Source organism: Anomalospiza imberbis, chromosome 5, assembly GCF_031753505.1.
Source record: "Anomalospiza imberbis isolate Cuckoo-Finch-1a 21T00152 chromosome 5, ASM3175350v1, whole genome shotgun sequence".
Lineage (NCBI taxonomy): Eukaryota > Metazoa > Chordata > Aves > Passeriformes > Viduidae > Anomalospiza > Anomalospiza imberbis.
The window spans coordinates 1,207,107-1,230,872 of record NC_089685.1 but is presented as its reverse complement, the minus strand read 5'-3'; the positions used below and the strand labels follow the sequence as shown (position 1 = coordinate 1,230,872).

The 23,766-nt window shown below is 51.4% G+C and overlaps 3 protein-coding genes and 1 long non-coding RNA gene across 4 annotated transcripts; 1 reads left to right on the top strand and 3 right to left on the bottom strand.

Moving 5' to 3' along the window:
* Window positions 1–509: 509 nt before the first annotated feature.
* On the bottom strand, window positions 510–4,082 carry LOC137473572 (carboxypeptidase A1-like). Its single transcript, XM_068189341.1, has 10 exons — window positions 3,312–4,082; window positions 3,046–3,127; window positions 2,530–2,847; window positions 2,331–2,432; window positions 2,151–2,252; window positions 1,935–2,045; window positions 1,650–1,740; window positions 1,138–1,337; window positions 870–954; window positions 510–740 (listed from the first exon to the last, which is right to left on the bottom strand). Exons 1-10 carry the CDS (start codon window positions 3,374–3,376, stop codon window positions 553–555), a joined length of 1,344 nt encoding a protein of 447 aa, XP_068045442.1. The 5' UTR covers window positions 3,377–4,082; the 3' UTR covers window positions 510–552.
* Window positions 4,083–4,111: 29 nt separating this feature from the next.
* On the bottom strand, window positions 4,112–9,546 carry CPA1 (carboxypeptidase A1). The gene is made up of 11 exons (XM_068189342.1): window positions 9,202–9,546; window positions 7,420–7,501; window positions 6,880–7,014; window positions 6,638–6,736; window positions 6,005–6,106; window positions 5,618–5,719; window positions 5,398–5,508; window positions 5,126–5,216; window positions 4,784–4,983; window positions 4,426–4,510; window positions 4,112–4,353 (listed from the first exon to the last, which is right to left on the bottom strand). Exons 1-11 carry the CDS (start codon window positions 9,264–9,266, stop codon window positions 4,166–4,168), a joined length of 1,260 nt encoding a protein of 419 aa, XP_068045443.1. The 5' UTR covers window positions 9,267–9,546; the 3' UTR covers window positions 4,112–4,165.
* Window positions 9,547–10,942: 1,396 nt separating this feature from the next.
* On the top strand, window positions 10,943–17,374 carry LOC137473571 (uncharacterized). The gene is made up of 3 exons (XR_010998871.1): window positions 10,943–11,092; window positions 16,131–16,357; window positions 17,333–17,374. It is a non-coding gene; the product is annotated as an uncharacterized lncRNA (long non-coding RNA).
* Window positions 12,219–19,684, bottom strand: LOC137473570 (carboxypeptidase A2-like). The gene is made up of 11 exons (XM_068189340.1): window positions 19,371–19,684; window positions 17,875–17,956; window positions 16,899–17,033; window positions 16,343–16,438; window positions 15,750–15,848; window positions 15,515–15,616; window positions 14,580–14,690; window positions 14,147–14,237; window positions 13,490–13,689; window positions 12,708–12,792; window positions 12,219–12,481 (listed from the first exon to the last, which is right to left on the bottom strand). The coding sequence occupies exons 1-11, from the start codon at window positions 19,433–19,435 to the stop codon at window positions 12,294–12,296; spliced, it is 1,254 nt and encodes a 417-aa protein (XP_068045441.1). The 5' UTR covers window positions 19,436–19,684; the 3' UTR covers window positions 12,219–12,293.
* Between the last annotated feature and the right edge of the window lie 4,082 nt (window positions 19,685–23,766).

The following is a 23,766-nucleotide window of genomic DNA, read 5'->3' as shown; positions in this document are numbered from 1 at the left end:
GGAAAGGGACCTTAAAGCCCATCCAGTTCCAACTCCTGGACACCTTCCACTATCCCAGGCTGCTCCAGCCTGGTCTGGAAAACTTCCAGGGATCCAGGGGCAGCCCCAGCTGCTATAGGAATTCCAGCCCAGCCAAGAATTCCTTCCCAATATCCCATCCCTGCCCTCTGGCAGTGGAAGCCATTCCCTGTGTCCGGTCCCTCCAGGCCTTGTCCCCAGTCCCTCTGCAGCTCTCCTGGAGACCAAATAAATCCTGCTGATTTCATGTCCCAGAGCCCAATTCCCTTTCCATCTTCTGCCAGATCAAAGGGAAAACTACCACCTTCCTTCCTTTTTGTTCCTGCTATTTTCATGCCCTTTCAATCAATTCCTTTTCCAGGCCACTGGCCCGGCACACCCTGTTTGTGCTGGCACCAACTCCAGCTCCAGAAGGGCTTTTCCACCCAATTTGGGAAAAAGGACAAACAACCACAAGCTGTTCTCATCCTTCTTCCCATTTATTTACTGATTGCCTTCTTCCCTCTCTCCAGCTGCTCCAGCCCTGATCCCAGCTCAGTAGATGTTGTCCCGGGCGTGCTCCATGATGACCTTCAGAGCCAGCCAGGTCTCCTTGGCGGTGGGAACGATCTGTTTGGCAGGCAGCAGGAATCCGTAGCGCCCCGTGTCCCGCAGCTCGAAGGTGAAGGAATATTTAATCCCCTGGTTGTAGGTCCAGTCGACGGTCGATCCACTTGCTCTGTCTGAGAGGAGAAGAAATGGGGGGTGGAATTTGGAGCCTCGATCGCTTTGTACAGGAATCCCATGGGATATTTGGCTGGTGTGAGGGATGGTTTTGAGATTTGGGATTTTGGGGCTGGCCCAGCACTTACAGATGGTGGTGATGATGCTGCCGTACTCGTACCGGGTGCCGTACAGGGAGGACAGAGCTGCCACGGCCTTGGCAGAAATCTCGTGCTGGGAATACAGGGAAGGGGGAAAGATGAGAAAAGCAAGCCAAAACCTGTGGGATACAGCTTTTTTCTGGGTGCAACAAAGCTCCTCCCAGTTTCCCAATGGATGCAGGACAGAGGTGGCTCCTCCTTGGAGTAGCAGAAGAGCTCAACCCCATCCCAGCCCCTCAAAGCACATGGGCCTCACCAGTTCCTGCTCGTTTGGTGCCGGGGTCTCGGTGTAGCCGTAGGGGTAGAGCAGGAGCTGGGAATAGCTGTGGATGGAGACGAAAGCCTTGATGTTGCCATGGCTCTTCACGAAGTCCACGATGGATTTCACCTCGGGCTCCGAGTTGGGGTAGGGTCCGTGGTACGTCTCCGAGCAGGAGTTTCCGCTGGCTCCAGCATCTGATGAGAAGAGGATGGTGAGAACACAGTGGGAATTTGGGGGCTTCCAAGCCCAAGAGGTATTCCCACCCCTCAGCTCCTTGGTGGTGATTAAGGAATGCTCCTGGGACTCCTAGTGATTTGTATGGTGACTTTCATTTGTCACTGGGGGACATCAAAGCCCTGGTGGAGCCCAAACCCTCGGCTCTGCCACGGAGAGCAAATCCCACCTCTTCCCCAGGGGACATCAATGGATCTTTGAGCCAGAAACAGCTTTGGAGCCTCCAGCTGGAGAGTGGAAATGCTCCACAGATGAAAGGGGACAGCTCTGACCTCCAAAACCTGCGTCCCAGTTGCGGTTGGGGTCCACTCCAACACAGATGGCACCCGAGTGCCTGGACCTGGTCTTGCGCCACATGCGGTTCTGGAAGGGCAGAGCCACCTCAGCTGGTGCCCAGGGCTGGAGCCTCCACAGCTCGTGGTGGTCCCCTTCCCATCCCATGGAAACGTGGGTGAGGAGGCTTTGCCCTCTCAGGGATATGCAACACCCCAAATCCTGCTCCCCAGCCCCATCCAGAGCAGCTGTAGGAACCAGGGAGAGGAAATCTGGGGCGGTACCGTGGTGTGAGTGTAGGCAAAGCCATCTGGGTTGGTGACAATCTCCAGGAAGATGTCCATCGTCTCCAGGATGGAGGCCACACCTTCGTTATTCGCGTGATCCTGGACAATCTAGAGAGGATGGAGGTTTGAGGCTCCCCGTTCTCCCTGTGGGATCACCCAACTGGATCCCACAGCTCCTGAGGACCGGGTGGCCCTTTTGGGATGTGTCAGTACCTTCTTGGCAAACCAGACGCCGCTGGCCTGTGTCACCCACTCGCGGGAGTGGATCCCGGTGTCGATCCAGATGGCCGGGCGGTTTGTGCCCCCTGTGCTGAACTGGGAGAGCAGAGTTGGGGGGTTGACTTTGTCCCTGTCGCCACTTTCCCCTCTGGATCACGATCCCCAAATCCTCACCTTGAGCACATAGAGGGGACGGTTCTCGGTCGAGCGGCCAATCTCCAGCTTGCTCACCAGGTTGGGGTTCTCGGCCACCAGCATGTCCATGAAATTGTAGATCTGGGAAGGAGAGATGTGGGGGTCACATTCCCAGCTCACCCCCTGCCCAAGAGCAAACTTTTTCCCCCAAAATGCCCCAAATCTTGTGCTTTCCCACCTCATCTATGGTGTGGTAGGCCTCATAGTTGAAGGTGTTGGTGTCGAGCGACAGCTGGCGGCTGCTGCGGAGCATCTCCATCTGCTCCGCATCCAGCAGGGCCTGTGGGACAAGGGTGGGATGAGCCTCATTCCCACTGATGGGATCCCACCTCTCCCCCGCCTCCCCTGCAGCACCGCTGACCTGCACATCCTCGATCATGATGGAATAGGAGACCCCACCAGCCTTCAGGTGGGCTTTGACCGCCTGCAGGCTGGGGAAGGGCACACGGATGTCCACGGGAAGTCCGAGCCTGCGGGGAGCCAGCCAGAAATCCAGCTGGACAGGGAAAAATGGAGATAAGGGGTGAGATCCTGCCTTGGGATGCACCCCCCAGCACCAGCCTGTGTTGCTTTTCACTGCTTGGTTCCCAGAATCGATTACTACATCCATCCCCATCCTTGCTTTGCTTGGGGGGTGTAAAACAAAGGCCATGAGCTGGGGGGTGTCCCCAAAATCCACCTCCACACCCAGTACCTGCAGATGCTCCAGGTCCTGCAGCTCCTGCACCTTCTGCAGCTCCTCATCGCTCTGGGGGACGATGCGCAGCACCTGGTGCCTGTGGGGTCAGGGGGTGCTGGGGGGTGTGGGATGAGCTCCGGCCCCGTTAGTCTGACCTAACCCCACCCATCCATCCCCCCATTCCGGGGATTTCCCCTGAGCCTTTTCCCTGTGCTCCCTCAGGGCTGAACCAGCTCCTTCTGCCACACCAGGTGCCACCGTTCCCATCCCGGCCCCCTTACCCAACGAAGGTCTCGGTGCAGGTGGCCACTGCCACCAGGGCAGCCAAGAGCACAGGGAGCCTCATGGTCAGCGGGGAGAGCTGGTTTCACATCCCAACAGCGCCCTGGGGCCTCTTAAATCCCATGGGATGGTGGCCCCAGCCCGGCCCCTGCAGCTGTCCCTTTTCCCAGGGCCCTGGGAAAAGCTCTGGCTGCCACCAGCCAAGGCCAGGCCCTGCTGTCCCCATCCAGGCGCTCCCAGTCCTGGCCAAACCTGTCCCATGAACCTGCTGGGGCCGTGGTGAGTCAGCTGCCAGCAAGGTGAGACCAGGAGGTGCCAAAATCCCATGGCCTCCAGCGCTGGCTGAGGGGAGGGAAAGAATCAATTTGGGTTGAGAATGTGCAAAATGCAGATTTTCACATGGGGCTTGGTGAGCTAGATCCCTAAGCCACAGTGGTGGGGAAACTGGTTTAAAATTTGGCTGAGGAAAGTGGTGTAAAGCTTGGCTCAGGATAGAGGTCAGAGCAGGTGACAGTTGTCCCAGTAGCCAAAAATAAACGGCAAATACCCTGAGGGTACCCCACGTCCCTCCTTGTAGCCCCCTGGGAAGGGATGATGAAGCAGAGCTGCTCAAAACCTCACAAATTTGGGGTTGCTTGCCCAAAAAATCCTGTCTCCTCCCATGCAGGCTGTTGGCTCCAAAGGATGGGGACTTTGAGCCAAAGTCATGAGGGGAAAATCAACACCTGCAGGGCTGGGAGTCCTTTTCCACCCTTTTTTAGGAGTTCAGCATTAAAAAAATGAGGGTGTCTGAAACCACTGAATCTCCATGAGGATTTATTGAGAGGAGGGAATGCCGTGGGAGATGCTGGGGTCAGTATGGATGCTCCAGGACGTGGACCATGATGTCCAGGAGTGCTGGCCATGTCTCGGTGGCAGTGGGGACGATCTGGGAGCTGGGCAGGAGGAATCCGTAGCGCCCTGAGTCTCTCAGCTCCAAGGTGAAGGAATATTTCACCCCGTTGTCATAGGCCCAGTCGATGGTGGTGCCTCCTGCCATGTCTGCAGGGAGAGGAGCCCAGATGGGAGCCCATTCCCGAGGGATTTGCTGCAGGACGAGGGAGGGATACTCACAGATGGTATTGGCGATACTGCCGTAGGTGTATTTTGTCCCGAACACGGCGGCCAAGTCACTCACAGCCTTCTTGGCCAGTTCATTCTGCAAAAGAACCACCAAAATTGGTGGGATCTGGTGGGATCAGGGGGGCAGGGGGATCAAGAGTCCACCATTCCCCATTCCTTCTGCTGTAGGTTTTCCCAAAAACCCTTAGTTTTTGAGGTTTGAGGTCCATCTCACAACCACCCTCCTCCAGGACCCAGGTGCAGGGATTCAGTATTTGGTTGCATCTAACGAGAGGAGTAGGGGAGCTCCTGGGATGCTCTGCCTGACTTTGCCAGGTAGTCACAGCCCCACGTTTTGGGGCCATCTCACCATTTCCTGGTGGTCGGGTGTGGGCGCCCTCCTGTATCCGTAGGGGAAGAGCAGCATCTGGGAGTAGCTGTGGATGGAGATGACGGATTTCACGTTCCCGTGGGCACGGATGAAATCCACGATGGCTCTCACTTCCCTCTCAGAGTGGGCGTGAGGGCCATGATAGGTCTCGGAGCAGGGATTGCTGCTGGAGCCGGCACCTGGAGCAGGGGGAGGAGGAGAGCCAGAGAGGATCCCTCAGGAAGGGTTTCCATCCCTGGGTTTCTCTGCTCTAGCAGAAAGTTTTGATGTTTTGGGGCACGAACAATGCCCGGTGTGGGGACCTGGTGGCCGAGGTCTCACCTCCAAACCCAGCATCCCAATTTCGGTTGGGATCCACTCCGACGCAGCGGGATCCAGCGTTGATGGACCTGGTCTTGCGCCACAGGCGGTTCTAGGAGCGCATGGAGAGGCGACTGGAACAGGGATGTGAACCCCAAACCCTGCCAAGCATCTCCAGGGATCTCCACTCACCGTCCCACGTGGGGAGGAATATCCCTCCCCACCCAAAAACCACAGACAGCCGTGGTAGGGGACAGCGCTGGGACATCCCCCCACGATGTCCCCACACTCACAGAGCTGTGGGTGAAGGCAAAGCCGTCAGGGTTGGTGACAATCTCCAGGAAAATGTCCATGCTGTCCAGGATGGCCGTGACATAGGGGTCGTGCCCATATTCCTTGGCGATCTGTGCATGGAGAGGAGCAGGAGCTGCCCTGGTGCCCCTTGGAGACAAGGGGTGGGATGGATGCAGGGTAAGAATTGGGGTCCCACATCCCAGGTGATCCCAAAGTCACCTTGTTGGCCGTCCAGACACCGGTGGCTTGGGTGATCCATTCCCGCGAGTGGATGCCGGTGTCCAGCCAGATGGCCGGACGGTTCGATCCCCCCGTGCTGAACTGTGCAGAATCGGGATCGTCAAGGTTGGAAAAAACCCTCCAGGATCATGGAATCCACCTATGCCACACCCCCACCTTGTCCCCAGCCCAGAGCCCTGAGTGCCACATCCAGGGATTCCTTGGACACCTCCAGGGATGGGCTCTCCAAAGCTCCCTGGGCAGCCCCAGCCAAGGCCTGACCCCCTTTCCATGGGGAAATTCCTGCTGGTGTCCACCCTGAGCCTCCCTTGGCACAACCTCTCATCCTGAGGGGGATTTTCAGGACGAGGCTGCGCCAGGACCCACCTTCAGCACGTACAGGGGCCGCTTCTCGTAGCTCTGCCCGATCTGGATCTTGCTGACGAGGTTGGGATGATCCTCCACCAGGACGTCCATCCAGTCGTAGATCTGGAAGGAGGAGCTGCTGGGTCACGAGGCTCAGCCTGCTTCTCACCTTTTGCTTTTGAGGGTATCCAGCACCGGATGCAGCAAGCAGAGCTTCCCTGGGGAAGATCTGGTGCTTCCCTGGAGACCTGGGACTCCTCTGGAGAAGACCTCGTGCTTCCCTGGAGAACACGAGGTGGCTGGGGCTCGGTGTGAGCAGGGAAAACACATCATGAGGTTTTTGGAAAAGCAGAATGAATGGTGGGGGGAAAAGCTCTGAGACCCCCGAACACCACCACAGCCTCCACCAGTCCCAAAGTGGACTCCAAGCACCACCAAAGTGAAGCTGAAAATGTCTTCCACATGGTGCCAGATTCCAGAAGTAGCCACGCTGGATGTGGAAGGTTTCCCAGTATCCCATCTCAGCTAAAAACTCCACCAAGGAGGAGAAACGTGTCCCAGGGAGGTCTCCCTGTCACCAAGAACTCACCACGACCTTCACCACACGGATGTGACCCCAGCAGGACAAAGCCAGTGCTCTGCAGAGAAAGGTACCTCATCTATAGTGTGGTAGGAGGCGAAATCTAATGTCCTGGAGCTTCTCTTTACCCTCCTAGACCTCCTCATGCTTTCCTTTTCTTCATCCAATAATTCCTGGTTAGGAGGCAAAAAAACCCCAAGATCAAAAAGGCTGGAAGGAGCAGGGGGTTGGATTTTTCTTCTTGATTTCCAACTTTTTGGACTTTCTCTCAGGACTGATCTGCAGGAGATCATCCTGTTCCCATCATAGCCATTACCTGCACATCCTCGATCATGATGCTGTAGGAAAAATTATGGGAATCCAGGAATTTTTTGACTCCTTGGAGGCTGGGGAAGGGCACCCGCAGGTCCACGGGGTGGCTGGGGCTGTTGGGGTGACGCCAAAAGTCCACCTGGGAAGAAGAAGTTGAGCTGAAAGGGAGAACTCGGCCCCATCCTTCGCTGGTGCTCATCCACTGAGCTCCCCAACACCTCCAGGGGTCTCACAGGAATTTCTATGAAGGATCTAAAAAGGTTTTTGGACAAATTTTGGGCCACAGTTGGATGTCTGCATAGGGATTTACAGAAATGTATTCAGCCCAAGTTGTTTGAGTAAGTATTTGTGGAATGTTCCCAGTTCGTACGAAACAGAAGCTCTGAGCTCAAAGAGCCCCAGGTTAAATTCATATTTATATGGTTCTAAATTATACATCTCAAAAATGGGGAGGAAAATTGGATTGGGTGGCAGAAGAAGGAGGGAGCCCCGGATTCCCCAGGGTCTGTGACCAGGGGGGTGCTCAGGACCCCTCAGAGCTCACCTGCAGCTCCTCCTGCTCGCCCAGCACCCTGAGCAGGGTGATGTGCTCCTCGTTCCTGGCTGTGACACGCAGGACCTGGTCCCTGCAGGGAGGCAGAGGGGTCACAGAGAGGGGACTCTGGCCTGGGGGGAGGCTGGGGAAGCTCCACACCGGCTCAGAGGGTTGGAAAATGCATCAGTTGTTGGTGTTGAGAGAAAACAATGCAGGTTCACAGCAGCCATTACAGGGAAAGAGCAAGTGCTGGGAGACTGAGATGATCAGCTGCCAAGATGCTGGGCAATATCTCACATGGATATGTTCTCTATCTATGGATGTATTCCCTAGCAAAGGTCCCAGTCCAGCCTGGCTGGGCTTCCCAAGGACAGGCACAGCCCCTGGAAAGGAGGAAATGTTCTGTGGGAGAGAGGTTTTCTCATCTCGGATCAATCCTCTACCTCCAGCCTCTCCTGTTGAGCAGTGCTTAAAGCCACTCCCAAAATGGCACAAAATTCCTTCACCTTTCCCCTTTCATACCTTTCATCCTCTTAACTCCCATTTATCAGTTTAACCACTTGCCCAAGGTGATAACAATTTCCATTCTGTGCCTGGGGGACTCAGGCAGGCATTAAATCCTTGTGATTTTTTCCAAAATCAGGAAGCGGCCCTGACATTCCCTGGCCAGTCTTGGCTTGCAGCTGCTCGGATCCCTCCCGGCCACCCCCTGCCTGGAGGAGAGTGATGGGATCCTGGATGGATCCCTCAACCACGGCATCGTGTCCGAGGAGGAAGGAAAGCAGAGAGGAAGGTGGGTCAGTCACATCACAGAATATCCTGAGCTGGAAGGGGCCCACAAGGATCAAATCCAACTCCAGGCTCTGCCCAGACACCCCAATAGTACTACCCTGTCCTTGAGAGTGTCCAAACACTCCTGGAGCTCTGGCAGCCTTGGGAATGTGACCATTCCCTGGGGAGCCTGGGCAGTGCGGTGATCCTTGTTCCGGATCGGGAACCTTTCCCGATATCCAGCCTAAACCCCCTGGCACAGCTCCATCTATACCCTGGGTCATGAGATCACCAGCTCTGGCTCCAGTGTCAGTCCAGCTGGTGGGATGTCCAGCATCCTGAGGGTTCTTTTTCATGGATAGGTTTTCCCTACTCTGAACACGGAATTCCCACTTTCTCTACAAATTAGTTGTCATTGCCAGTCCACTCATTTCTGGAAATGGGTTGGAAGCTTTGGGAGTTTTGGGTTGTCCTGACCCCCCGCTACATTCCATGCTCCCTTCTCAGCCTCATTCCTGCACTGGTGCTGTTCTTATCTCCAGGAGCTGCAGCCAGGATGTTCATACTGGAAAAGTGCTGGCCTCCCTCCACAGGGCTCCTTCTCCAGCCACATCTTGTTCTTTCCCACGGCATGTTATTCCCAGAAATCCTTGGCTGTTATTCCCAGCAATCCTTGGGTTTTATTCCCGACAGTCCTTGGGTGGCTCCACAGCCATCGTCTTTGAGCCATACACATGCTCCCCATATCCTCTGGGATTCCACAGCCTGGCAAAGCTTGGAGTGATGCCCTCAGGCTTCAGCATTCCCTAATTTCTACCTGCTGCATGCTCCAAACCTCCCTCCAAACCTGGGGTGAAACCAAATCTTTCCTAGTTGGCAGAAAACCCTGTCCTATTTCCATCCTTTGGGATGTCACCCTTCTGGTTGACCCTGAAGGACGGTGGTGGGGATGGGCCTCTCTCAGCTGGATCCCCATCCCAGCTGCGGTGTCCCACCACCCCCTGCCCCAGCAGGACTCACCCCACAAAAAGCTGCTCGCTGCTGGTGACCCCCAGGAGGGCGAGGAAGACCAGGAGGGTCTCCATGGTGGGTGGGAGCAGAGCACAGCCCCGAGGATGGACAGAACCCCCTCGGTGGTCAGGGTCCCTCCTGGAGCTCCTCACCAGGGCCGCATCCGCCGTCCCCGCGGCGTCGGCAGCGACAAACAGAGCAGGCAGGAAGGGCTCCCGCGAGCCCAAATGTTTGCTTTATTTGGCAAAGTCAACACAAGAGCAGCCAAATTAGGGAGGATCTGATAACGTCTTCCTCGGTGAGTGGGCCCTGGATGAGTGTCCGTGCTCCCAGCTCCGAGCTGCCGTGGGCACGGGCGGCTCCCAACCCACGGGCGTGGGACAGTGGGGATGGCGTGGTCACAGGAGCCCCAAAACCACAAGGAAACACCTCTTTGTTTCCATGGATTTCTTCATCGCACATTGCTATGAGTAAGTCAATGATAATTATGATTAGTAATGCATGTGTAATGACAAGCTACTACAAAGTTACTTGCAGAAAAAGGAAGCACTTAAACACAGACTTATTTATGATTAATTAGTTTATGCATACATTATAGATACATATAAATTTCATATATATATATATATATATATATATATATGTGAAATGTAAAATATATTATTCAAATTATTCATCAAACCATTCCCAGGAGTGGGGTCACTTGATGGTGGATGAAATCTCACTTCAAAGCTGATGGAAGTCGTGGAGCTCGGAGGTGCGCAAGGACGTTCACCTGGGGTAACGCTCGGACAAAAAGACTCATTTTTGGGTAGAAAATGAATTAGTTTTGTTTTTTCAGTGTAAGCAGGGGCTCTGGAGCAGCTGTCACTGACCGGGGCTATCCCAGGAGGTCAGTTTGTCAGAGGTGCCTTTGTTCCCCAGTTAAAGCAGTGTCTTTGTTCCGCAGGTTACAGCAGGGCCTTTGTTGGGCCTTATCTGCGCTGCCCCTGAGCTCCCAACGCGCTTGTCAGGGATGCTCCGGGTTCCTGGGCTGTGTTCCCAGGCTGGCAGGCACCTCCCAGGGCGGGTTGTTACAGCTGACATCCTCTGGCCATGTTTTTCTCCATTAAATCCAGGGGATTCTGTCTGCACCAGGAGCAGGAGGTGCCGTAGGAAGGTGCCGGGGTCTGCTGGGGCTTTGCAGTGCAGAACTGGCACTGTTACTGAGGTGGTTCCAGGATCTTCCTCAGGGCAAGATCATGGATGGGGTGGTTGAGGTGGGAAGGGACCACGGGAAGTCTGTGTCCAATGCCTGGGTGGAGCATGGTCAGCTCTGGGGACCCACCAGGGCCCTCCTCGTTGGATCTTGGAGTCCTCCAGAAATGGAGGCTGCACGGCCCCACTGGCACCTGGTCCTGCTGCTTCTCCTGGTGAAAAGCATTTCCTGATATCCCTCCTGGCTCTCCCTTGTTCCAGCTGATGCTGTTGTCTCTCCCATCCCTCTCTGTGGTGAAGAGCTTGGCTGTTTCCTCAATAATCTCCTTCCTTGGGATGGGAAGGTCCCTGTTATGTCCCCCACCCCAGACCTGTGTCATCTCCAGCCCATCTCCCTCCTCGCCCCACCATGGCACACACTCTCCTGTTCCTCTGGGTGGCATCCACTGCTCTGGCTCCAGATCTCTCTGGAATCAGGGCTCCAGGCCAGGATGAGCTCTCCTCGCACCAGGCACTTAAAGAGGAGGGGACAGGGGGCCTCAAGCCCTGGATGGTTGGAATGAGCTTCCACGCCAGGACAAGGTCACAGTTCCACATTCCCAGGTGAGGCTCCTCAAACTCTGCAGTTCCTGCTCTGGAGACAAGAGCTCGTCCAGGTCCAAGAGCCAACTGTGTGCCCTGTCCCTGGGATTTACCATCAATGGTTTTTAATCACCGGGCAGAGGATGGGATTTTGGAAAGCTGGGTCCATTTGGGAAGCAGGTGCCACCGGATAAGGCCATGAGCATAGGGACAGAGACATGCGGGTAGCACTGGCTGCCTCAAGTATGGGTTTGCTTTCCAAAACAGCTGCTTTTAACCCAAACCCAGCCCCCTGGGGTACCTCCCTCAGCTGCGCTTTCCCATTTTCCTGCCAACAGCTCCGTGCCCTGAGTCCACAGGGTTTTATTGGACACATCAGCGCTGTTTGCTCTCCTGCCAGCCTCCCAAGGGTGAGTAAGTCACCAGCTGCTGGGGGGTCACAAGACACCAAGATAAACCTGTTAGACTCGATAATCACCACAGCAGCAGCAGCCAGAGCTAATCTCTGATCCTTCAGGGCCTCCTGAGCTCTTTGCTCTTAATCCCCAAGAAATTTGCAGGATGAAAATGGAACGAGGGGCTCCCAAGGGACTTGGGTGCTGGATCAGGGGAGGTGTCCTCACATCTCCATCTTCCCTCCAACCATGTTCACTGGGAACATGTGGGAGGGAGAAAAGGGGCAGCCAAATATATGGGGGTGTACATTTGAGGACAGTGGTCAGGGGCCTGGCACGGTCCTGAGGCTTGTTAAGGGAAATTAAATTCCTTTAACCGGTTCCATAGCCTAGATTAGGCTGGTTAACACCAGGCCCTCTGTACCGGCCCCTTCAGCCTGGAGAATGCCCCAGGGAGAGCTCAGAGCCCCTGCCAGGGCCTGAAGGGGCTCCAGGAGAGCTGCAGAGGGACTGGGGACAAGGCCTGCAGGGACAGGACACAGGGAATGGCTCCCACTGCCAGAGGGCAGGGATGGATGGGATCTTGGGAATGAGGAATTCCTGGCTGGGCTGGGATTGCCAGAGCAGCTGGGGCTGCCCCTGGATCCCTGGCAGTGCCCAGGGCCAGGCTGGACCCTGGGGCTGGAGCAGCCTGGGACAGTGGGAGGTGACCCTGCCATGGCAGGGGTGGCACTGGTTGTGTGGGCAGGGAGGGTTGTGTCCCAAAATCTCCTCAAGGATGTGTCACACATAAGGAACAGGACACGTGCCAAACACCATGGAGGGATTGCACAGGAGTTTATTCAGCCGTCTCTATCATGACAGCCATCACAGCACACAGAGGATTTATGAGCTGGTGCTGCAGAGAGCTGACTCCCAGCCCAGCTCTCAGGAGGACTTGTCCCGCACGTGCTCCATGATTTTCTTCAGGCCCAGCCAGGTCTCCTTGGCAGCGGGGATGATCTGGTTGGCAGGCAGCAGGAAGCCGTAGCGCCCCGTGTCCCGCAGCTCGAAGGCAAAGGAATATTTGATCCCATTGTCATAGCTCCAGTCAATGCTGCCTCCACTGGCTTGGTCTGGAAGGGAAAGGGAGATGGTCCAGAGGGGGGAGCAGAGGAATGGTGGAGCTCTGTTGTCCTGCTGTTTGTATTTTGGGGGACAAGGATGAGGTTTGGATGGGAACGCTCAGGTCTGATGTGTGACCGGTGGTGTCACTGCACAGGAGCACTGTGGCTTCCACAAGGGACAGACCCTATGGGGAGGACGGTGTCCTGGACAGCCCCTCAAAGCTCTGATACTCACAGATGGTTTTGCAAATGGTGCCCACTTGAAAGGTGGTGCCATAGAGGGAGCGGATGGAACTGGCAGCAGCTCTTCCCAGAGATTCCTGGAGGGGAGAAGATGAAGGAAAATAAAGAAGCAGCCACACTTCCTGAGATTAAACACTAGGATTTCACCAGAAATCTCCAAACTGCTTTGGAGATGATTCACACCAACAGCAGCCACAGCTTCCACAGCATTTCTGGGAGAGGCCGCTGCGGGTGAATGAACTTCCAGCAGGTTCTGTAAGTGTTCATCCACTGTTTATCTCACTGCCTTGTCAAGGGAAGGCTCAAGAGATACCAGAAATTCCCAAGGCAGTTGGGATCTTCCAACACTCCAAGATCAACTTTGTGCTCACTTCAACTACATAATGGGGGTTGGATGGAAAACAGAGCTGAGTTCTTTGTGAAGGAGGGAAAAAGGCAACAAATTGCCACAGGGGAACTGCATTTAGCTATTAGGACAAAAGAAAATCCCCATGAGATTGGAGAAACTTTGGGATGAGCTTGAAAAAGCTGTGGAATTCTTCTTTGGAAATATCAAAACAATTAATCCAAACTCTGACTGAAATTGGCTCTGACTCCAAAGCCCTTCCAGCACAGGGTTAGAACAGAGACCTCCAGAGGTCTTTCCCATTGGAACTGTGGTTGCCTCAGAGATATTATTCCAGCTGTGGTGCTGTCATTGGGGAAGAGTATGGAAAGTACAGAAAGGCAGCTGGACAGAAGAAAGGAAGGTAAAACCAATTCCTGCTGTCTCACCAACTCGGCATAATCATCTGGCCTGGTGCATTTGTATCCATAGGGATACATCAGGAGCTGGGAATAACTGTGGAGGGTCAGGAAGGCCTTGAAGTTTCCATGATTCTTGATGAAGTCGACAACAGATTTCACTTCCACCTCAGAGTTGGCGCTGGGCCCGTGGTAGGAGTCGGAGCAGGGTCTGTCACTGGCTCCAGGACCTGGTGGTGCAAGGAGGGAACAGATCCGTGAGGAGTGGAATTCCTGGGGGGTCAGGGCAGACCCGCACAAAGCTGGGCTTTCCTAAGGACAGGGCTGCAGCCAAAGCAAGGCCTTAAACGCTGATAAATGCTCAAAGAGCAGCGTCAGAGTGTGAATGCTGTACTTTGAGATGATGCAACCTGGAACGGGTTGCCCAAGAATCCGCATTCCTGGGGGTATTCTATGGTTGGATGGGACTGGAAACAACCTGGGATACTGGAAGGTGGCTTTGCCCATGGCAGGGAGTGGAACCAAATAATACTTTGGGTCCTTCCAACCCAAACCATTCTGTGATTCCATGATTCCTTAATTCCATGATGCTGCCTCATCCTGTGCTCTAGGATGATTAATCCCCTTTATAAAGCTAGCTGCTGGTTCTGTGTAACAGGATCCAGAATTCAGAAGCTTTATCCCTACCTCCAAAACCTGCATCCCAGTTCCTGTTGGGATCAACTCCGACGCAGATGCTGCCAGGAATCTTGGAGCGGGTTTTCCTCCACATGCGGTTCTACAACAGAGAAATGCTCAAAAGGGAGCAAATCTGGGTGCTGGCACCAAAACTGCTCCCCAGAAGAGCTGCCATCCATGGGGGACTGATCCTAGGCATGATCCCAAGAGTATTTTGGACTGCCAAGATGGGCCGATGGTCAAAAATCAAATGTATTTACTAAAACTGGGGTATTTACAGGGGGTTAGGATGTGTTAGACAAACGATGAGGATCTTTGTCTGCCCAACTCTTTGGTAACTCCTCTCACAGCACTAAGATTTCGAGAGCCCACTTCCCTCATGTTTATTATTTCCTTGGAAGAGCCGGGAATCTCACTGAGCTCAGACAGAGAGCTGACCCACCGAGGTGTGAGTGTACACATATCCATCAGGGTTGGCGACAGGCAGCAGGAAAAGATCCATCTTGTCCAGCAGGGAGGTGATGGACTCATCTGTTCCATAGTCAGAGGCAATCTAGACAGAGACAGAGCACACCTTGCTTAGCAGAGTAATTCCTTCCCAGACGTTCTTTCCCTCATTTTTTGGGACAGAGGAAAGGCTGGATTTTGGGGCAGGGGAACAAGGAGCATCCATCATCTGCTACATAACTGTTCCTTGTTATACATGTGGAGTGAGCAGTGAATCTGTTTTATATTCTGAAGACAGGAGGTCTTTAGAATAAAATGGAAGAGGATAACAAAATTTTCTCCTCCCTGTCCCAGACAGCAGGCCAAGGCTGGCACTAAGACTGGGATGGAAGAGCCAGGTTGGGAATTCTCAACCGTGCTGCACTGACAGAGCCCAAGGAGCTTTTGGACAACCCTCTCAGGCACAGGGTGGCTCTTGGGGATGGTTCTGTGCAGGGCCAGGAGTTGGACTCCATGATCCTGGTGGGTCCCTTCCACCCACTTATTCTGTGATCCTGTGACTTCTCTGGTGGCTCAGTCATTTCCAGCAGGATTTAAATCCTCATTTATAGAGAGCTGGAGGTCTGGGCATTTTGTGGAAGGAAACTAACCCCACTGCATTTTTCTGGGTGAGCAAAGCAGCAATACAATCTCAAAGTCTTTGGTTATTTGTGTAACAATTTCACCTGATCCACTGCATTTTGTCTGCCTAAACTCAGCTGTTCTAACAGGACAGAGGTTCCCAATTCCAGGTCGAGGCAGCCACCACCTCCTCAGGGAGTCAGCTGCTTTTGGGAGGTGAATTAACTAAACACACAGAGGGGTGATACCCTCTGAAACAGCAGGAAACATTCCCAAGACAGGCCCAAGATGAATCCCTGCTGCAGGAACCTTGTTGGCGATCCACAGGGCGCTGGCCTGGGTGACCCACTCGCGGGAATGGATACCGGCGTCGAGCCAGATGGCCGGGCGGTTGGAGCCTCCGGTGCTGAACTGGGAAATCAAACAGCAGCATTTCAGACTCTGACACCTCTCAGTCGAGGACATCCCATAACAGACTGGGGTGCTCTGGGCTGTGCCGTCTCTCATTCATCCCTATGGATGCATTCCATGATATTTGTCGTACCTTCAGGACGTACAGAGGCCGCTTTTCGTAGGATTGCCCGATCTGGATCTTTTCCACAAAGCTGTACTCAGATGCAAGATGGTCCAGTTCTGCATTAATCTGAAATGCAAGGCCATGAGGACATTAACGTCATATTTGAGGACATCAATACCATATTTATGTGCTCTATCATTCCTTCCAGAGAATCATGGGCTGATTCAGGTTGGAAAGCCCATCCCATTCCACCCCCTGCCACCCTCCTTCCACTATTCCAGGTTGCTCCAACCTGGCCTTGGACATTCCCAAGGACAGGGAAGCCACAGCTTTATTTCTTTTTAGTTCTCTATTTCCCAATTTCAAGATCCCTTTATTTCTCATTCTTTTGAAGGATGGGTTTGACAGAGTCTGCAGGAGAGTTTATGGAATTTTGATCAACACTGTCAGGGACAGCACTGGCTGATTGTTCTGAGCACAAAATCAATACTGCAAAACACAAACCCACATGCCAGAAAAAGCTGCAAGAACATTTTAGATCCTAATATAGGATGGTGAAATGAAGACAGCATGCAAAATGACCAGAAAAATTCAGAATACTCTTTCCCGGAGGTACTCACATCATCCAGAGTGTGGTAAGCACCAAAGTCGAAGGTGCTGCTGCGGTGCCTTAGGGCACTCTCAGCCATGTCTTGCTTTTCTTTATCCAGAACATCCTAAAATAACATTCAAATGGTGAGAAGTGTCTGCTTCACTTGCTAAAAGATAAATAAATGAAAAGGCAGTGAGTTAATGCTGGTTTAGGGTGCCCTTTGGGGATTACTGCTCATGAGGAAATGTCAGATTAGTGCCCCAGTGGGTGATTTCCATCCATCACTACTCTCAGCAGAATTTACTGAATGATCAGTAACTCCAGTGTCAAACAAATGTCTGGGATCAAAAGTCCATGTGTAATTCCTCAGGGGTTGTCAGAAGAGCCCTGAGGAGTTTATTGATGTCACTACTCAGAGAACACCTACATCTATGCGTGGATTGTCTTTTAGCAATAATCCACAGCCTACAAAAATAAGGGGAGGATCCCACAGAAAACAGAGCGTGGAAAAGTGGGAGCCAGGCCAAATTGTGAATCAGTGTTTCCAAAAGATGTAAGAAATAAGTGCCAGTGGCATTGCCCACCTGCAGGTCTTCAATCAGGATGGAATATTCAATCCCCTGGGATTCCAGGAAGGCTTTCACTGACTGGACACTGACAGCAGGGATTCTCACATCCACGGGGAGGGCAGGGGCAGAGGGGTTGATCCAGAAATCCAGCTGGAGAGAGAAAGGAAAATGGATTTGGTCTGGGGAAGGCATCCTGCAAACAGCTCTTGCAGAGTTTTAGAAATGCTGATTTCTCCCCAGTCCAACGGCCCCTGCAGAGAGGAGCCCTGGAATGCTCTGTTCTCTGTGGCCTCACAACAACCTTGTATCAGTTCTTCTGATAAACTCAATAAAATAACAAATACCAAGGGCTTGAGTCAGTTTTTTCACTGACTTCTCGGCTTTAGTCACACAAACGAGGAAATTTTAATTGTTTCTGATAACTATTTTATTATTCTCCCTTTTACTAGAAATAATTTCAAGAAAAACTCCATATTCCAGTTTTAGGTAATCCATGAAACACATTGTTTTCATTTCTCCTTTTATTTCACCTTTGGTAGGACTTTTCTAAATTCTGATTTCTAAATTATTCATATAATATTTTTTAAGCCAGCGATTTTAAAAAGTGGTGTTAAAAATTCTCACCAATGACAATAAGAACAGTAATAACCTGAAATTTTACATTGTGTTTTCCTCTTTCAGTACAGTGTAGACCAGCTAATAAATTTCTTCCATAACTCTGAGAGACAAAACATTGCCATTCCCACTGGAAAAACAAGTTTTTCAACACTGAGATTAACAATTCAAATATGATGTAAACCCAGTAGGAAAAAAAAATATCAGTTCTGGCCCCTACTCGAACTTGCAGGTCAAATTTAAAGTGTTGAGAGAGTAAAATTATTTACGGCAGCTGCCCCAGGGTGATGGGAACCTTCCAAATGAGATGCAGATTCACAGCCTGACCTGTTGTGAATGAGATGCAAACCCAAAATGCCTCGTGGCCGTGACCCACCTCCAGGTGTTCCAGCGATTCCAAAAGCTGCAGCTGCTTGACCTCCTCCTCATTTCTGGTCTTGACTCGGAGAACCTGGTGCCTGCAATAAATCGGTGTTTTCAGGAGCAGTCTCAGAAGGGGGCTGGCTGTACTGGTTTGTTCCTGGGATCGTTAATTCAGTGTTAATTGTGCGTTAATGGCTCCTTTAATCAGTTGATTTGGTGTCACCCAAGAGTTCAACCAAGCACCCGCACCTTCCTCATAAACCAGACAACGTGGATGAGTTTTAAATCACAAGGATCAACCCTGAATCCATCGGTTACTTCTTGGCAGCAGCTTGCGAGAAAAGAATATTCCAGTTGAGTTGGGGAAGGACCCAATGTCTGGGGAGCAGAGCAAACACTAAACGCGGATTTGTTCCACCTTCCTGCGGCTCAGTCAGACTGCTGACACCAGCAGAGGGTGGCTCGCACCGTTCCAGGTGGGATGAATCACCCTCTGGAAGTGCCTCACTCCAGAGGCCGGAGTGAGAAACCCAACAGCTGGGAGCACGGCCCGGGAACTGCACAGCTGGAAACCTTTTAGATGGAAATGAGGTAAAAAGGGTCTCGGCACGCGAGCTGAGTTATGTGGGTGTTTTATTTACAGCACGCTTACACCAGGATCCTCTCCCTGGCCAGCAGAGGGATAAGATCTCTTTGCTGAATGGAGTTAAATCAGCTCCGAAGGCACTTTTCCACATTAATAACTTATTACTGGATTACCCCTAAGCTTTATCTCAGGATTGGATTCTGCTGTGAATTCACCACAGCTGCTGAGGAATGGAATCACCAGAACTCAGCTCAGGATTAAATTACCACGATAGTCCCTCCTGGCTTTACAAATCCCCGAGTTTTGGGACATTATTTATATTATATTTTATTCTTAATCCTTAAACCTTCATGCACAGATTTACTTACTGGAATCTAGTACTCACTGCACCTCAGGATTTATCCAGTAGGATTTTATAATCTTTGATTATTTAGACTCTTCCATGGTCAGGGAGGCTCTGAGGAAATACCCTGCAGGATACCTTTTGCAATGCAACATAAAGGCAGACCTTTAATGGCTGGAAACCAGGATTTTAAATGCTTAGAAAGGAGGAAAGAAGAGAAACAAAGAGAAATAAGAAACTTGGGGGAAAAAGGGAAAGTGGTGAACTTTCTGATGTGAAGACAGGTTCTGGTGCCACTGCTTTTGCAGTGAGGTTCAACTCAAGCCAAAATTAAGCCTTGGATGAACAGGAATTGGGGATCTCAACTCCACAGCTGGACCCTTCTCCTTAGAAAATCCAAACGAAAGTAAAGAAAGGTTCCCTCAAACGCCAGAGCAGCAAAGCAGCAAGAACAATTAGTCACAAAAGCAAAAAAAAAAAAAAAAAGTGCCCCGAGCAGATTTTGTGAAGTTGAGATGATGAACAACAACAAGAGGATACCAGCCCTACATGAAAGGGTTTCCACAAAAGTGTAACTCACCCAACGAAGGTTTCCAGGCACAGGGAAGCCCCGATGAGGGCACTGAGGATCAAAATCAGCTTCATGTTTGCTGCAAGTTCAGCTGGGCCTGGCAAAGGGGAATTTATACAGAGCTTTATTTTTCAGATCAAACACATCTGATAGAACCTATCACTCCATGTGATCAAGTTCTCATATTTATCAGAGCCTTCAAGGTAACCAGCAGGCTGATTTCACCTCCCAAAAAAATATTTTCCACTGACACATCCAAAGCAGGGGGGGAGGAGTCGGTCCCAAAGCTCTGACCACAAAAATGTGTGTGTTCTTTCGTGTTTTTCAGGGCAGAGGAAAACAGGGTCAAACTGAACTCATCCCAGCTCTCACTGGGGGTCAGGAGCTCTGCCAGCCCACTCTTGGCTGTGGGGGTTTTGAGTTGTCCATTCCTTGTTCCAAAGGATATTTGAGGAGTTGTTATCCATGTGGGATAACACTCCATTCCTGCCTGAGCTTTGGGAATAATCTCCCATGGGAACACCCAGCTGTGGCTGTCCCACAACTGCAGGTAGGGCCACAGGGCTGCTGGATAAACTTTTTGTTTATCCAAATCAAAAGGTTTCTGAGGGACAGCCAGGAGCTGAGCCTGCTGTCACACCTGGAGTTCCTGGGGAGCAGAGAGAGGGGAGATGTTCAGCTGCTCAATCCACCTCGGGAGAAGAAGGAAAGGACCTCCCTGACAATTCCCAGAGGAAACTCTTAATAAAGATCTCAACGGTATCACTTAGCATTTGTCAGCCCCTCCCTGAGGAGTCTCCTCTCACCTCCACTCCCACTCCTCCACAGGTGTCCTGTTGTGTTCACAGACCCAAACAAGTCCTTTGTCTCATGTTTTTGGGAACAAAGGGAGCCCCGGGCAGGGATTAGTCCTGTTTTGGCCTGCAGGATTGAGTCATCTTGTAACTGCTGTGTCTTGGGGGCACCAGGAGAACATGCTCTGGTCTCTAAGGTTTAACCAAACCCAGTCCCTGGGGGACTCTACTCCCTCAACTTAAACCAAATAATAAAAATTTATCCTAAGCGACAGGAACCATCACAGGAATTTCCTGCTTCTGGAACTACAGCAACTCTGGTGGAAGTGAAAGCCCAGCTGTAGCTTCCAGACTCCAGTATTTCATAATAGAATCAGCTGAGTGTCCACATGACCTGCCACGGTTCACTCTTTGAAAACAGGAAGGAGGGATGTAATCTAGGGCAAAATCAGAGCTTGTTTCATTACTCATGCTCCATCCCACATGGATTTCAGGGCTGCCAAGAAACCCTGCCAAACCTGATGTCAGGATCCAAAGTATCCCAACAAGCTCTGAGTGCCGTGATCAGCATCCTCTGGGGCCTCCACCCACGGCATTTCAGGAGCTGCATCTAAATCCAAACCTTGGACTCCCTCCTCATGCCCTGGAGGGGCTGCAGGGCCCCCAGCAGTGACCATGAGATCCTGAAGGGTCTGGAGATCAGCTCTGAGCCACAGGCATCCATGAAATTGGAGTGAATCCAGAGGAGGCCCCGGAGCCGCTCCAGGGCTGGAGCCCCTCAGATCCCAGGGATCCAGGCTGGGGGAGCTGGGGGTGCTCATCTGGAGAGGAGAAGGCTCCAGGGAGAGCTTCCAGCACATTCCAGGGCCTGAAGGGGCTCCAGGAGAGCTGCAGAGGGACTGGGGACAAGGGATGGAGGGACGGGACACAGGGAATGGCTCCCACTGCCAGAGGGCAGGGATGGATGGGATCTTGGGAATTGGGAATTCCTGGCTGGGCTGGGATTGCCAGAGCAGCTGGGGCTGCCCCTGGATCCCTGGCAGTGCCCAGGATGGACACTGGGGCTTGGAGCAGCCGGGGACAGTGGGAGGGTTGGAAACTGGGTGGGCTTTAAGGTCCCTTCCCTCCCAAACCATTCTGGGGTTTTAAGAGGCCGAAAACATCCGCGGCGCGGGCACCGGGGTCCAAAAGGGGAGCAGCAGGAAGGCAAAGGTGACACAGCAGGGCAGGTGGGAGAAGGGACCTCACCACAGGCAGCAGAGCCCCACGGGGTCCAGCAGGAGCAGGGCAGGTCTGGTGGCACCGACCAGGTCCTCAGACAGCTCCCAGGACAGCTCCACAGCCAGGATGTCACCAAGCACAGGTCCAAGCCCCCCTGAACCCAGCGCAGCTCAAACGAGCCCCAGAACAACTGGGCTCAGCTTGGGTGCAGCCCCAGAGCCAGGGTGGGTGGAGGGTGTGTGGCTGAGGGCAGGCAGGGCTCTCCACAGTGCCCTGCAGAGGCTGTGGAGTCACCCCGTGAGTCAGGAGCACCCTGGTGACACCCCAGGGAGGGAAAGGTCAAATCAATCTCAGCCAACCAAACCCTCTCCTCGCCTGAAATCGCTGTACTGACACAAATATTCCCTGAGAGAGGCCAGAATGGATATGTGCCCCCAACAACGACAACTAGAAAAGCCTCAAAAATCATCAAACTTCAGCGAGGTCGGTCCATTTTAGTAAAATCCAGACCCTTTGTTGTTGCTGCCTCAAATGATGCAAACCAAGATCCAGCCGTTCATGTGACTTTTAGGAAAAAAAATCCCAGAAACTTTTCACCTTTGGATAGGAATATTTCACTGGCATGGCAAAGGGCTACACTGGCAACGCATCTCCTGGATAACCAGAGTTAATTGGCTATGACACCAATTTACTTTGGATTACTGACGAGGGAATTATCATTTCTGTAAACAGTGCATTGCCTCCATGTCCCTAATCCCTCTTGGAAATGCCCTGGATAAAGAGTGAGTAGGGATTTCAGTATGCGTCTTACCACGTGTACACTTAGAATTAATTTTAGACTCGGAACCCATATTTTTGATGTTTCTGGAAAATCTTTAGGCTTTATGTCAGGGAAATCTGAGGCTTTATATCAGTGTGATAACCCTGGCTGCAATGGAGCTATGCATTTCCAACTCAGTTTTCCTTAAATTCCGAAATCAAGGCCTTCAGGTTTGGAGGGTTATCCTCACACAACCCTTTCCACTTACAGCATTCCAGAGCAGAAATATGAAGTTACACCTGGACAAAAAACTGAGGTTGTGCGTGTGTTGGGAGTTATATAACTCTCCTAATTTTTAATTGGTCATTTTAATTGTTTAGGAGCAGCGCCCACTTTTAAAGCACTAGTAGAGCTTCTCCACAGACCTTTATTATTACTTTGAGCATTAAATCGTTGATTAAGTTTGTCGAAATGAACCCTGACAAACTTCAATGGACAGACCCAAAGGGTTTGAAGACCGTGGGATCTTAAATTTATGGCACTTCAAGAACACTGGAGTAACCAGAACATCAGAGGAAATTAAGGCCTGAAAGGCTGGAGACTCCATGTCTGAGAAAAAGATAACAAAATTACTAAATAACTTGGACCAGATCAGTAAAAAAGTGAGGAAATTAACAGGGAACATTTATTACAATAGTAATTAACGAAGAGGATTTTTAGGAAATTTAGAGGAATTAGAGGAAATTTAGAGATTAGAGGAAATTTAGAACCAATGAACATTAATTTGTTCGTTAAAATACATAGACAAGTGAAAAAGTTTTGTATCGGGGCTCACGTGGAGGCCTGAACTTCGTCAGCCACACACAAAAACCTCAGCCAAGAACAAATACTCTGACGTTTTAAAAAGGGGTGTTAGGAGTTTTATTTATCCCCACGGTTTAGGTGAGGCTTGCACAGAAATACAAAGTTACACCTACGCAGAAATATGAAACTACACTGGCACAGCATGCAAACAGACCTAAAACCCCTTAAAATTTTACCTACTAACTGTGGCAACGTGTTGGTCCGACAGCCACGGCCACGTAGTTAAACGGTTTAGCTGTAAAGATGTGAGAAACGCCACTCGCTTGGTTTTTAAAACTTTAAAAGTTTAACAATAATAAAATAGTTATTAAAACAGTAATACAATTAGAGTCATGAAAATGTAGAGTTAGGACAATCACAAGGCAATAAAAAGCAAAGAATTACGGACGTCCGGCTGGTTTTGGGCACTGAGCTGCCAAAAATATGCCTTGAGGACAAAGGAATAACCCTTAAAAGCATCAGCTTGGTGCATATTCATATATCTCATACATGATGCATAAATTCCTTGCAAATTAAGAACTTTTCTGGTTTTTGTCAACTTCTTCCCTTAATCCTGGTGGTTATAAACGCCAATCACTTGATTTTTAAAATTTTAAAAGTTTAATAATAATAAAATAGTTATAAAAACAGTAATACAATTAGAGTAATGAAATTTTAGAGTTAGGACAATCACAAGACAATAAAAAGCAAAGAATTACGGACGTCCGGCTGTTTTGGGGCACTGAGCTGCCAAAACCACGCCTTGTGGACAAAGGAATAACCCTTA